Source organism: Hemitrygon akajei, chromosome 1, assembly GCF_048418815.1.
Source record: "Hemitrygon akajei chromosome 1, sHemAka1.3, whole genome shotgun sequence".
Classification (NCBI taxonomy): Eukaryota; Metazoa; Chordata; class Chondrichthyes; order Myliobatiformes; family Dasyatidae; genus Hemitrygon; species Hemitrygon akajei.
In genome coordinates this window covers 12,827,031-12,842,073 of record NC_133124.1, presented here as the reverse complement: position 1 = coordinate 12,842,073, position 15,043 = coordinate 12,827,031, and the positions used below count along the sequence as shown (strand labels likewise).

General features: G+C 44.4%; 1 protein-coding gene across 1 annotated transcript in view; it reads right to left on the bottom strand.

Annotated features, from left to right (window-relative positions):
- stac (SH3 and cysteine rich domain) overlaps positions 1-12,759 on the bottom strand; it is a 158,407-nt gene extending 145,648 nt beyond the window's left edge. The window contains exon 1 of the mRNA XM_073041282.1: positions 12,646-12,759. Within this exon, the coding sequence (XP_072897383.1) occupies positions 12,646-12,759 (114 nt within the window). The remainder of the gene's footprint in view (positions 1-12,645) is intronic.
- Positions 12,760-15,043: the final 2,284 nt, after the last annotated feature.

Genomic DNA, 15,043 nt, shown 5'->3' with positions numbered 1-15,043 from the left:
TTTAGGGATAAAAGGGGTGTACGGGGTGTCCAGGGAGGGATAGCACCTCTGGTGAAAGGGCTTGTTGCGTCAATTCCAGGCAGCTCATTTACCTTTGGTCCCTATCAGATACTCAGCTCTCACCTATGGCTCTAAATAGCTGAATGTATGCACACACCCCGTTACACTACTTTGACAGACGGGCTAAACCAGATGACCGTAGCCAGTGGGCTTCATATCCTGGTGAGTCTGCAACATGCCTATCCAAGCATGCTAAGTCAGCTCCAGTGGACTAAGCAGATGAGATCAACAGTGAGAGCTGACAGCCAAGAAGGCAACATTTTGTGGAGAGTGAAGGACAAGACAAGACACAGATGAAATCATGGTCATCCACTACAATCAAGGGTACCCCTGGACCCAGACTTCCACAGTTAAAAGAGTGAAACTCTCCCAGTGCAATAGCTTTTCCATTTTAGAAGCTCTCCTGTACAGGTATACTGACATTGCCGGATACTTAAGACAACCAACCATAGGGATAAACGGTGCTTTGTTCAAAAAAAACGGACTTCATTAGGCAGAGAATTCCACAGATTCACCACTCCTTGGGAAAAGCAATTCCTCCTCATCTCTGTCCTAAATTTACTCCCCTAAATCTTGAGGCTATGTCCCCTAGTTCTAGTCTCACCTACAAGTGGAAACAACTTTCCTGTCTCTATCTTATCCATCCCTTTCATAATTTTATATGTTTCTATAAGATCTTCTCTCATCCTTCTGAATTCCAGCGAGTACAGTCCCAGGTGACTCAATCTCTCCTCATAGTCAACCTCCTCATCTCTGGAATCAACCTGGTGAACCTCCTCTGCACCGCCTCCAAAGCCAGTACATCCTTCCTCAAGTAAGGAGACCAGAGCTGAATGCAGTACTCCAGGTGCAGCCTCACCAGTACCCTGTACAGTTGCAGCATAACCTCCCTGCTCTAAAATTCAATCCCTCTAGCAATGAAGGCCAACAATCCATTTGTCTTCTTGATAGCCTGCTGCACCTGCAAACCAACCTTTTGTGATTCATGCACAAGCACTCCCAAGTCCCTCTGCAGAGCAGCATGCTGCAATCTTTTATCATTTAAATAATAACCTGATCCTCCATTTTTCCTTCCAAAGTGGATGACCTCACATTTACCAACATTGTACTCCATCTGCCAGACCTTTGCCCACTCACTTAACCTATCTACGTCTCTCTGCACTCTCCGTATCTTCTACACAATTTGCTTTTCTACTCAATTTCGTGTCATCAGCAAACTTAAGATACACAACTCTTGGTCCCCTCTTCCAGATCGTTAATATACATCGTGAACAACTGCAGACCCAGCAGCGACCCCTGCAGCACACCACTCACCACTGATAGCAAACTAGAGAAACACCTATGTATTCCAACTCTCTGCTTGGTTAACCAATACTCTATCCATACTAACACATCATCCCCAACTCTATGCATCCTTGTTATATGGTTAAGTCTTTTATGTGGCACCTTATCAAAAGCCTTCTGGAAATCCAAGTAAATAATGTCCATATTTTCCCCTCTATCCACTGCACTTGTTATATCCTCAAAGAACCCCAGTAAGTTTGTCAAACAGGACCCATCTTTGCTGAATCCATGCTGTCCCTGTCTGATGGGTCCATTTCTTTCCAGATGCCTCACAATTTATTCTTTAACGATAGCTTCAAGCATTATCCCAACTACAGATGTTAACAATAATAAAAAAACAATTTACTTATTTATTTATTTATGAAACCTTCAAATTGTAAAAAGTTGACTCAGAAGAAAGGTAGGCCAATCAATTCAAAGATTCAAGGTACATTTTACTACCAAAGTATGTATATAACCCTTAAATTCATCTTCCCCACAGACAGCCACAAAACAAAGATGAACCATGGAACCAACCCATTCAAAGAAAACCATCAAACTCCCCTACACCCCTCACGCGAAAACAAATCATGCAAACAGCAACAAAAAAAAACCTGAAAAATACAGAATATAAAACACAAAATAAAAGAGCATATTTCAGTACAATTCGGTTCAGTGTTCATTATCTGCAGGCCACCCAATTCAAAAATCTCCCAAAATATGGCTACCATTTAGCCCAAACTATCCAAGTGAATATTGAAGTTTGGGCGCATTCGTTTTGAAGAGTCCTGCTGACCAACAGAGGCCATGAACTAAACACAAGATTCTGCGGATGGTGAAAATCTTGAGCAACACACGCAAAATACTGGAGGAACTCTGCAAGTCAGGCGGCAACTATTAAGTAGAACAACCAACCTTTTTTTATGAAGCAAGTTGATAAGGATTCCAGAAAAAGATAGCAAATTAAACATTAGCTTTATTTATCACATGTACATCAAAACATACACTTAGTGGTAACTTTATTAAATACCTAATACAGTGGCCACTGGTCTTCTGCTGCTGCAGTCCGTCCACTTCAATTTTCAACATGTTGTTCGTTCAAAGATGCTCTTCTGCACACCACTGTTGTGACACATGGTTATTTCAATTACTGTCATCTTCCTGCCTGCTTGAAAAAAGTCTGGCCATTCTCCTCTGATCTCTTTCATTAACAAGGTGCTTTCCACACAGAACTGCTGCTCACTGGACTATTTTTTTTGTTTTTCACACCATTCTCTGTAATATTTATAGACCGATGTGCGTGAAAATCCCAGGAGATCAGCAGTTTCTGAGACATTCAAACCAACCCCATCTGGCACCAACAGTCATTCCATGGTCAAAGTCACTTATTTCTTCCCCATTCTGATGTTTGGTCTGAACAACTGAACCTCTTGACCATGTCTGCATGCATTGAGGTGCTGCCACATAATTTGCTGATAAGACATTTGCGTTAACAAGCAGGTGTGTGTGTGTGTACCTAATAATGTGGCCGCTGAGTGTGGAGTGAAATGGATTGTCTGCATCTGCAATCAACATAGTCCAAGGATGGGCTGGGTGGAAACCACATGTGTCACCATGCTTCTGTCACCAACAGAGGCAGCTAACAACTTACTAATTCTAACTTGTATGCCTTTAGAATGTGGGAGGAAACCCACTGGTCACAGGGAAAACACCTTACAGGAATGCAAGGATGTAATGCTGAGGCTTTATAAGGCATTGGTCAGAAGGCACATGGAGTATTGTGAGCAGTTTTGGGCCCCGTATCTAAGAAAAGTTATGCTGGCAATGCCCAGAGGAGGTTCATGAGAATGATTCCAGGAACGAAAGAGTTAATGATTGAGGAGCATACTCACTGGGCCTGCACTCTCTGGAGTTCAGAAGAATGAGGGTGGGGGGGGGTTGGAACTCAATGAAAACAACCAAATATTGAAAGGCCGAGATAGAGTGGATGTGGAGAGGATGTCTCCTATAGTGGGAGAGTCTAGGACCAGAGGGCACAGCCTCAGGATAGAAGGACTCCCATTTAGAATAGAGATGAGAAGAAATTCCTTTAGTCAGAGTATGGTGGATCTGTGAAATTCATTGCCACAGAAGGCTGTGGAAGCCAAGTCATTGGATACATTTAAAGCAGAGGTTGATAGATTGTTGATTAGTTAGGGCGTCAAAGGTTACGGAGAGAAAGCAGGAGAATGAGGTTGAGATCGATGATTAATCAGCCATGATGGAATCTTGGAGCAGACTCGATGGGCCAAGTGGCCTAATTCTGTTCCTATGCCTTAAGGTCTTACAGAGAGCAGGTGGTATTGAACCCCAATCTCTGGTGCTGTAAGTGTTACACTTATCACTGAACTACTGTGCTGCCCTCCAAGGTAATCCTGGTCAGACATACACATTGAAAGATGTTCATGTCATCATGATGCAAACAGTGGATTAAGAACAGTGAAGATAACCAAGTTACAGAGTGATTTGTGAGCTTTTGTTCTGTTATGCAAAAGTCTGATTGCAGAGGTTCAAACATGGACCAGCGAGGAAAACAAAAAAATTGGGAAGCAAAGAGCATGTTTGAAAGGAGAGAAGATTTTGGAAGCAATGTTCTGACTGGTTGCATCACAGCCTCGAATGGAAACATCAAGATCCAGGAATGGAAAAGTAGTGACTATAGCCAGTCCATCCCAGGTAAAGCATCAGGAAGGAGGTACAGGAAGCGCCAAGTACCACACTACCAGGTTCAGGAACAATTATTACCCTTCAGACATTAGACTCCTGAACCAGAGAGGGTAACTTAACTCACCTCAACACTGAACTGTTCCCCCAACCTCCAGACTCACTTTCAAGGATTCTTCATCTCATGCTCTCAATATTTAGTGTTTATTTATTTATTATTATAATTTTGATTGTTTTTATCTTTTTGTATTTGCAGTTTCTTGTCTTCAGCACATTAGTTGCGTCTCTGTTTTGAGTGTGGTTTGTCATTGATCCTGTTGTGTTTCTTTGTATTTACTGTGAATGCCCACAAGAAAATGAATCTCAGCATTATATATGGTGACATACATGTACTTTGATAATAAATTACTTTGAGCTTTACACTTGGGTCCCACACCACCAGATTCAGGAACAGTTATTACCCTTCAATCATCAGGCTCCTGAACCAGTGTGGATAACTTCACTCACCTCAACACTCAACTGATCACTAAACACAACATATGGACTCATTTTCAAGGATTTGACAAACTCATGTTCTCAGTGTTACTTATTCACTTTTTTTTGTATTTGCACAATTTGCCTTCTTTTGTGCATCGCTTGCTTGTCAGTCTTTGTTTTGTGGATATCTTTTAATTGATTCTTTTGTATTTCTGTGAATGCCAGGAAGAAAATATATCTCTGGGTGGTAGATGGTGACACATACATTATTTGATAACAATTTAACTTTGAACTTTTCATGGAGAGAGGGCTTTTTTGATTATGAACATGTCATTTGTTTGTTGAATTACAGATAAAGTGAAGCCTTATTTGTCAAATGTACATTGAAGTGTACAGTGAAATGTGTCGTTTGCATCCAGATTGAAGCTCAAAGATCAACTGGAGGCCCAGTCGAGGCCCAATGGCCAGAGCCTGAGTCTGAGAATCTCTGCAAGTCTGCTGTGGCCCAGTGTCTGTGAATCCATGATTCCTCTGGAGGCTGAAGTTTTAAAAAAGACAACCTGACCATGTGTGTGCATGGATGGATGGAACAGGGTTCGTTTTATGTTGTGGCTTAGTTTCTTGATATGTCCTGTGTTGTTCTGCTGAGCATGGTGTACATGCTATGTCGGCGCCGGAATGTACGATGAAACCTGCCGGCTGTCCCCAGCAGGAAGGGGGGAGTTGTCCAAGCTTTACTGTACAAGCAGCCTTGTCAATAAAGTTCAGTTGAATATCCTGCTTGCTGGCTTCCTGGTGTGCTCTGCACCATCCCTCAATATCAAACACAAAAATCTGGTGCCAACATTGCATGCCGACAACTCACTAACCCTAAGCCATATGTCTTTAGAACATGGAGCACCCAGAGGAAACCCATGCAGTCATGGGGAGGTGATGCAAACTCCTTACAGACAGCAGCAGAATTACACCCGGGTCGCTGGGGTTGTAATAGTGTTACGCATTCATTGCTCTACGATTTGACTCTTTGAAAAGCAAATCACGATAGTGGAGAGCAGGTTTAATAGTGAACCTGAAGAAGCAACCGTGCATTCAAATGTGAGAGCCTGAATAATTGTTCGTCAGGCTGGTATCGATCATAATGCTTCAGCGATCAATCGTCCCATTTCACTCCATCTGCTAAAATGGCCTTCACCACACTGTTGGGTGCATTTCCTGCCAACTATCTCACACAGGATATCGTCTACAAGCTGTAGCAAAGACACGGGTTCAACTTCTGGCATGGATATTTTGTAACCGAAGATTGGAAAGAAATAAAGTCTTAACAGTATCTAATGAAAGAAAGGTTGTGTATTGATCGAAACCCATTAACCTCCACAGTACATCCAATGATAACAGCGTGCAATTGTAAATATACCCACTTTCACAACTCCAAAGCAATCAACAAACCAAGACTAATACAGCTTTGCAAAGAGCACACTGTGATAAATTGCCTAATACATTCGTTTAGCCCTTTTGTATTCCACTTCAGTGGGTACCATAGGGTGGGACAGTAGCGCAGTGGTCGGCATAACGATGTATAGTGCCGGCGACCTGGGTTCAATTCCCGCCACTACCTGTAAGGAGTTTGTACATTCTTCCCACGACTGGGTGGGTTTCCTCCGGGTGCTCCGGTTTCCTTCACAGTCCGAAGACATGGAAGGTTAGTTGGTCATTGTAAATTGCAGTCTGATTAAGCTAGAGTTAAATACGGGGTTGCTGGGTGGCGGAGCTCAAAGTATAGAAGGGTCTACTCCACACTGTATCTCCACACTGTATCAATAAAATAAAAATTTTAAACGATCTAATGAATTGTCTATATTGACTGAAGAAATCTGGAAATCCCTGTCCTTATTGAATTTCCAAATTCCATCAGATTTGTTATCTTTTAAACAAGTACTACCTCTCTCACCTATGTACAATACCTCACAATTTTGTTCTTTTTTTGCTCTCTTTTTTCACTACTTATTTCATTTAATATATTTTTGTTGTAATCTATAGTTTTTTATTATTATGTATTGCAATGTACAGCTGCCACAAAATAAAGCATATGCCAATGGTATTAAACCTGATTCTGACTGGTAGGAAGATTAGCAGACAATGTAAACATTGGTTCCAAACTACAAGCAACACTTGAAAGCAAAAACGTTGGAATAAAAAGTTATTTAAAATTTCAAGTGATCACATACTGGTTAAGGCACAGGAAGAACAAGTGAGTCATTGCATTTGAATTTATTAAATTCTACCTACTACTACATATAGCTCCAGAAGCAGACTTCAATAAATACAACAATTTGTTTTAAAAATCTGAAAGAAAAGGCCATCCATACCACAGGATATTTCAGACCAAAAGGGTCTTGCACATCTTGGAAGAAAACCTGACGTATCAAATATCAGGATAAAGATCCAGGGGGTCCCAACCTTTGTTATGCCATAGACTCCATGGTAGTATTGCAGTTAGCGGAATGTTTCACAGCGTCAGTGATAGGGTTCAACCCCATTGCTGTTTAAGGGGTTTGTACCTTCTGTCTGGGACTGTGTGGGTTTCCTCCTGGTGGTCCGGTTTCCTCCCACAGTCCGAAGGACATACTGGTTGGGATTAGGAAGTTGTGGGAATGCTACATTGGCACCAGAAGGTGGCGATCCTTGCACAACCTTGGACTATGTTGGTCGTTGATACAAACAATGCATTTCACCACATGTACATGTGATAAATAAAATTAATCTTTAAAGGCCAGATGTTGATCTTTGCTTTGAGGACACCTAAATATTGAGGGAGACCAGCCTCCGTCATCCCTTGGGTAGTGCATTTCAGATTCCAACACTGGGTGAGAAAACTCCTTCCTCATCTCCTAGCCCTATTTTCAATAAGTGCTTTCTGGTTCTGGGAACTTCTGCTGTGCAGTGTTTCACTATCTGCCCAAAGTCCTTCATAATTCTGTATACTTCTATCTGGTTCCAATTTCACCTTTGCCATATTCCAGTTTGTCCAGATTCTAAATACGAGAGATTCTGCAGATGCCAGAAATCCAGAAGAGCACATACACACAATGTGCCCGGAGGAACTCAGAAGGTTAGGCAGTATTTATGGAGGGGAATAAATAGTCAGTGCTTTGGACTGAGACCCTTCATCAGGTCTGGAAAGGAAGGGGGAAGAAGCCAGAAGAGGAAGGTGGAGAGGAAGGGAAGGAGTACAAGCTAGTAGGTACTCCTACTAGCCAGGTGAAGCCAGGTGAGAGGGAAGGTGGGTAGGTGTGGGCGTGGGAATGAACTGAGAAGCTCAGAGATGACTGGTGGAAGAGGTAAGTGGATGAAGGAGGAGGAGGAATCTGATGGAACAGGAGACTGGACCATAGGAGAACAAGAAACAGGAGGGGAATCAGAGGGAGGTGATGGGCAGGTGAGGAGGGAAGGGGCAAGCGGGGATCTAGATAGGGAAAGGAAAAAAAAGAGAGAAGGGGGAGGGGGGAGAAATTACTGGAAGTGAGAAAAATTGATGTCCATGTCATCAGGTTGGAAGTTAACCAGGCAGAATATGAGGTGTTGCTCCTCCAACCTGAGAGTGGCCTCATTGTAACAGTAGAGGAGAACATGGACCAACATGTCGGAATAGGCAGTCGCTCCTTATTGCAGAAATTTTCCATCCCCAGCCACATCCACTTGAATTTCTTCTGCAACCTCCCTCTGTAATCACATTCCTTTTATGGCGCGGTGACCAGAACAGCATGCAGTGATTAAGCAGGGTCCTCTCCATCGTCTGACTTGTTTGTACTATCACCCCCACATGGAATATTCAATATGTGTGCTAATGTTACAAAGGTTGATGGAGTTGTGGATAATGCAGAAGATCCTCACAGGTTACAATGCGACATTGACAGGATGCAGAGCTGGGCTCTGAAATAGCAGACGGAGTTCAACCCAGAAAAGGGTGAAGTGATTCACTCTGCAAGGTTAAATTTGACAGCAGAATTCGGCAATAATGATAGGATTCCTAGCAGTGTGGAGGAACAGAGGGATATTGGGGCACACGTCCGCAGATCCCTCAAAGTTGCTATGCAAGTTGATAGGGTGGTTAAGAAGGTGTATGGTGTGTTTGGAAGGGGATTGAGTTCAAGAGCCATGAGGTTCTATAGGGGCTGCTCTATAAAACCCTGCTTGGCCACACTTGAAATTGTGTGTTCAGTTCTGGTCACCTCATTATAGGAAGGATGTGTAAGCTTTAGAGAGGGTGCAGAGGAGATTTACCGGGATGCTGCCTGGACTAAAGTGCATGCCTTCTGAGGATAGGTTGAGCAAGGTAAGGCTTTTCTCTCTGGAGTGACTGAGGATGAGAGGTGACATGACAGAGGTATACAAGGTAATAAGAGACATAGGTCAAGTGGATGGCCAGAGGCTAATACCAGGGGGGGTATAACTTTAAAGTGATTGTTAGGAGATATGGGGGGAGGGGGAATGTCAGAGGTGAGTGTGTGGAATGCCCTGCCGAGGCAGATACATCAGGGACATTTAAGATACTCTGAGATAGGCACGTGGACGAAAGAAAAGTGGAGAGCGATGTAAAAGGGAAGGGTTAGGTTGATACTAGAGTAGGTTAAAAAGTCAGCAAAACAAAGTGGGCTGAAGGGCCTGTACTGATTTGTAACGTTCTATGTTGACCTCCAAGAAGACCACAACCTTGTTGTTGGGTTTGGAGGCTTGCATTCCTCAATGACTCGGAGAGCTACATTGGCTGAAGTCAGGGCTTTATGCTTTGGCTCTTGGTAGGGTCGCCATATCAAACAGGTGAAAGGGTGGAGGCCAGACTAAAAGTGGTCCACCGATCATCCAGGTTCAGGGGTTCAGCTCAGGGCTAACAACCCTGACTGGTAAAACAAAACTGTTACAAAAACAGCAATGAAGAATTCTTCTACATCTGAGTGTGACGGTACGCCTGAGTCTCCACCCGGGTCTTGCACGATTGACAGTAGTGAAAGCCGAGAGAAATCTACTGGCACAATGAAGGAAGCTCTGACCACCGCCAGAGATGGAGGACCTTCATTGCTTCCCTAAATGCCAACAGCATAACAGGCAAAAGAGAGATGTTCTTATTGAGGTACTTTATCAAACTGTGCTGTTCAATATTCCAGGATTCAGATATTTCTGACGCAATAGAACAAACAGAATTCTTGACATATGTCAGTAATAATAAACCTGCCTCTGACTCCATGAGGATAATTTACGCAGTAATGCAGAAAATAATATGAATTCTACTGCATATTTATTCCAGTATATTTTCAATTGCAGTATCTCCAATATGACAACTATTTCTCACATTTGTTCCAAGTACGTAATTACATTTCAACCAAATGGTCCCCATTAGTTCCCACATTTCATATTCACATTCACCATTTTAGACACACTCATGGTTCACATCACATCAGATCACAGCTCCCGTCGGTGGCCTCTTGTGAGGAGAAGGAAGTACTTCTCCATCCTACCCAACACTCTGTTCCATGGCTCCCCACAGATGGTTCTCTCTCACCCATGGAAGCCAAACTAGCCCCAGCCTACCTCTCAATCCCTGCCGTGAACCCTCATTTCCTTGACTACCAACCTCCATGGACCCTATCCTCTAAGCATCACTGTTGCGTAGCAATCAGCTTAACGCTTTACAGTGCCAGCAATCAACATTCAATTCCGGCCAGTGTCTGTAAGAAGTTTGTACTTTCTTCCCATGACCGCGTGGGTTTCCTCCCACAGTTCAAAGATGTACATTTAGGGTTTGGGTTAATAAGTTATGGGTATGGTATGTTGGCACCAGAAGCATGCCAACACTTGCGGGCTGTCCCCAGCACCTCTTTGGACTGTGTTGGTTATTGACACAAACGATGCAGTTCACTGTATGCTTCCATACGACATAGAAGTAAAATTAAACTATTCAACCCATCGGGTCTGATCCGCCATTCCATCATGGCTGATTTATTTTCCTTCTGAACCCCATTCTTCTGCCTTCTCCCCATAACCTTTGACATCCTTACTAATCAATAATGTATCAATCTCCAATTTAAATATACCCAATATTCCCAATGACTTCACCTCCAAGGCCATCTATGGCAATGAATTCCACAGATTCACCACCCTCCGGCTAAAAAAAAATCCTGTTCATCTTCATTCTAAAGGGACAACCGTGTATTCTGAGGCAGTGCCCTCTGGTCCTAGACTCCATCACTACAAGAAACATCCACATTGCTTAGGCCATTCAATTTTGGATAGGTTTCAATGAGACCACCCCCCTTTCTTCTCAATTCCATCAAGTACAGGCCAGTACTATCAAATGCTCTGTATATATTAACCCTTTCATTCCTGATATTATTCTCATGAGCCTTCTCAAGCCACTCTCCAATACCAGCGCGTCTTTTCTTAGGTAAGGGGCCCAAAACTGCTCACAGTACTCCAAGTCTCAGATTCAATTCACAATTGTTTGGGAAAAAACAATGTTGTGTTTTTCCTAGAATATGATTACAAATCCAAATAAATAAATAAAATAAAATATACCCAATGGCTTGACCTCCGAAGCCATCTATGGCAATAAATTCCAAAGATTCATCACCGTCTGACTAAAGAAATTCCTCCTCATCTCTGTTCTAAAGGGACATCCTTGTGTTTTGTGGTTGTGCACTCTGATCCTAGACTCTCCCAACTATACATGATTCAATGTATGATATGAGCAACAGATAAAGCTAATATTTAAAATCTTTACATTTTTACTTCCCCACTGCTCCCTCTTCACCAGCTCTACCTCATCAACTGTCCTAGATGCGCCCTCTTCACCCGTCTCTCTCTCTCTCTGTGGATGATTTCTCCACATCCCTCACTCTCTAGGGACCCTTCCCCCACCACCGCCACTCTTACCACCCTGTTCCCCCATCAGCCTCCCCACCAACTCCTGGAAGGACTTTCCCCCTCCGTTATTTCTATCTCTCCCTCTCTGTGGACTATCCCCTACCTCCCGGACATTCTCCTATCGGGTAAAAGATACAAAAGCCTGAAAGCACATACCACCAGGCTCAGGGACAGCTTCTATCCCACTGTTATCAGACTCCTGAACAGATCTCTTGTACGAAAGGGCTTACCCCTGACCTTGCACCTTATTGTTTACCCACACACTGCACTTTCTCCGTCACTGTTACACTTTACTCTTCACTCTATCATTGTTTCATTTTGTACTGCCTCATTGCACTGTGTAATGATGTGATTTGTATGAACAGTATGCAAATCAAGTTAACTTGGTACATGTGACAATAACAAATCCAAACCAATTTCCACTGTCACCCCTCAGGCTTCTATCAACTTCCACAGGAAGTTGGCTCACTTCGTCTCCGCAGCCCTTCCTCTTGATGTGCTAACCCTTATCCCCCCAGCCAACGTTCCCTCCACAATCCCTCCTCAACAGCCTCTCCTACCTCTGTGAACCCTCCTCCTGCACTGTCTAATCCGCCAACACCATCCCTCCAGCTCTCCCTCCAAATATAGTTCCACCCCTTCAACACCCTCTTCAGTTCCCCCACATGCCGTTGCCCCTTCAGCTCTCTTCACCTCCCCACAGACCATCAGTCCCATCTGCCTCGGTCTCTCTCCCTCCTCTCTGCCCCCACCTGCATTCCCTACACTGGCCTTCTGTAGGAGCTGCCTCTCTCGATCGTTTGCCCCACACTCATATCTCAACCCATTCATGGGTATCTGCATAAACAGACCCCCGCTGTCTTTCCCGTCCTACCCCCTCCCACCTGCTGACCTCTCTCTCCTCCTACTCCGCCTCCATCTCCCTGGCACCACACACTCCAATGCTCTTATTCTCCACTCATCCCTTCTCCACACTCATCTCCCCCCTCCCCCACAAATTTTTCCTCCGCCTTCCTCTACAACCCTCCCCCTTCTCACCCACCCCTACTTCACACCTTCTCCTCACCCCTCTCCACCACAGACCGACCACTTCACCACCCCCACCTCCTCCCTCCCGCCCCCCATTCTCGGTAACCGGTCTCCCCTCCCCCGGCGCCTCTCTACCTTGCTCTCCCGTTGGCTTAGTGTGGACACCGGGGATCCGGACCCTCGCCCGCCCGATACCTCCTCGCCGCCGCCGGCCGGCGGCCCCTCCGTCACCGTCCCGCTGCTCGCCATCGCCGGCGAGGGGTCCGTGTCCGTGTCCGTCCCGGGAGCGGGTCAACCAGCGCCCTCCCCTCTCCCCTCACCCCCCGGCCGTGGGGCGAACGGTAGGGCAGCGCGGAAAAGCCCTGGACAGCGGAGGCAGCGACGGGGCGATCAACGCTGGTGGGGAGGGTAGCAACAGGGCAGACAGACTCTGCCGCTAATCAAATGCTAGAAACAAATATCCTCCCGTCCGCAGCTGAGCCTCGATGAAGTGGACGTACACCTGTAGGCAGCGCCAATGATTCAGTAAAGTTTGTAGTAGGGTGCCGTATCTTCTCTACCGTACACCGCTGATACACACAGTCCTCCGCCGCCCGTGGCTACGTGCTCTCCAGATTCTGATCATCTCTTAGCCTGTTCGAGTCAAAGCAATGACAAATGAGGGGGGAAAAAAAATAAACGTACAAATTTTAAAAAAAGAAATCACGATACATTTGTAGGTTGGCAGCGTATGATAGGATTTCTAGCCTATCATTTGATAGGCGCGGTAGCTTGGCACGCCTGCAAAACCAAGCGGTTTAATTTGTCTATTTTCATTTCACATCTGTGGTGTTTTTCCAGAACTTTCTGCTCCTCAACGCCGCTGTTGACACCAGGGAGCAAAAGTAACTATTCTCAAGAGTTGTTTCCACCACGGACACTTTTTGGATCCGGGGCATCTCATTTCGAGCCTGTTGAATGTAATTGTTAGATGTGATTTGTCAGTAGTTTCACTGTCACGATATCAAACCATTACCGGGATGGTGGTGGGCTCAGAATGAGGTTGATCACTGACGAATGTCGTGACATATGTCTAACTATATGCAGAATTTCTTGTCCCCTTAAATTTGCTGTTTTGCAGCAGCGGTACAGGGCAAAGCAAAGATATATACTATATATTAAAGTTCAAAATAAATGTATTGTCAAAGAACATATATGTCACCAGATTCGTTTCCTTCCGGCATACTCAATACATCTATAGAATAATAAGCATAAATCAGAATCAATGAAAGACCACCCAACTATGGTGTTCAACCAGTGTGTAAAAGACAACAGACTGTGCAAATCCATAAAGAAAGAATTAATAATAATCAATAAATATCGAGAATATGAGATAACGAGTACTTGAAAATGAGTCCATGGGTTGTGGAAACATTTCAATGATGGGGCAAGTGAAGCTATCCCCTTTGGTTCAGGAGCCTGATGGTTGAGGGGTAATGACTGCTCCTGAACCTGGTGATGTGAATCCTGAGGTTCCTGTACCTTCTTCCTAATGGCAGAAATGAGAAGAGAGCATGGCCAGAATGGTGGGGGTCCCCAATGCTGGATGCTGCTTTCCTGCAACAACGCTCTGTAGACGTGCTCAATAGTGGAGAGGGCTTTTTACCAGTGATGGACTGAGCCGTATCCACTACTTTTTGTAGGATTTGGTGTTTCTATACCGGGATGCAGCCAGTCAATATACTCTCCACCACATATCTATAGAAGTTTGTCAAACTTTCAGATATCATGCTGAATCATCGCAAGCTCCAATGTAAGTAGAGGCCTGGCATGCTTTCTTCATAATTGCACTTAGGTGCCCGGTCCAGGGCAGGTCTTCCAAGATAATGACACTGAGGATTTTAAAGTTGCTAACCCTCTCCAATGGTGATCTTCCAATGAGGACTGGCTCATGGACCTCTGGTTTCCTTCTCCTGAAATGAATAATATATATAAAAACATCAAATAAGTAGAGCAAAAAGCGAGCAAAAATAATGTAGTGTTTATGGATTAATTCTTTATTCAGAAATCTAATGGTGGTGGGGGGGGGGAGAAGGTGTTCCTAACACATTGAGTGTGGGTCTTCTGGCTCCTGTGTCTCCTCTCTGATGATAGTAATGAAAACAGGGCATGTCCTGGGTGATGAGGTCCTTAATGAAGGATACTACCTTTTGAAGATGAACTCGCTGGTGTGGAGGCTAGTCCCCATGATGGACCTCACCGAGTTTGCAACTCCCTGCAGCTTTTCCCAATCCTGTGCAGTCACCCCTCCATACCAGACAGTGATGCAACCAATTAGAATACTTGCCACGGTACACCTGGAGATTACGAATGTAGGTTTATAAATAATAAAGATAAATAAATCGTGAAAAAATGAACGACCATGGTTCATGAACATTTAGAAATCAGATGGTGGAGGGAAAGCAGCTGCTCTTCAATCGTTGAGTGTGGACCTTCAGACTCCTGTACCTCCTCCCCAATGGTAGTAGTGAGAAGGCATGTTCCGAAAGATCAG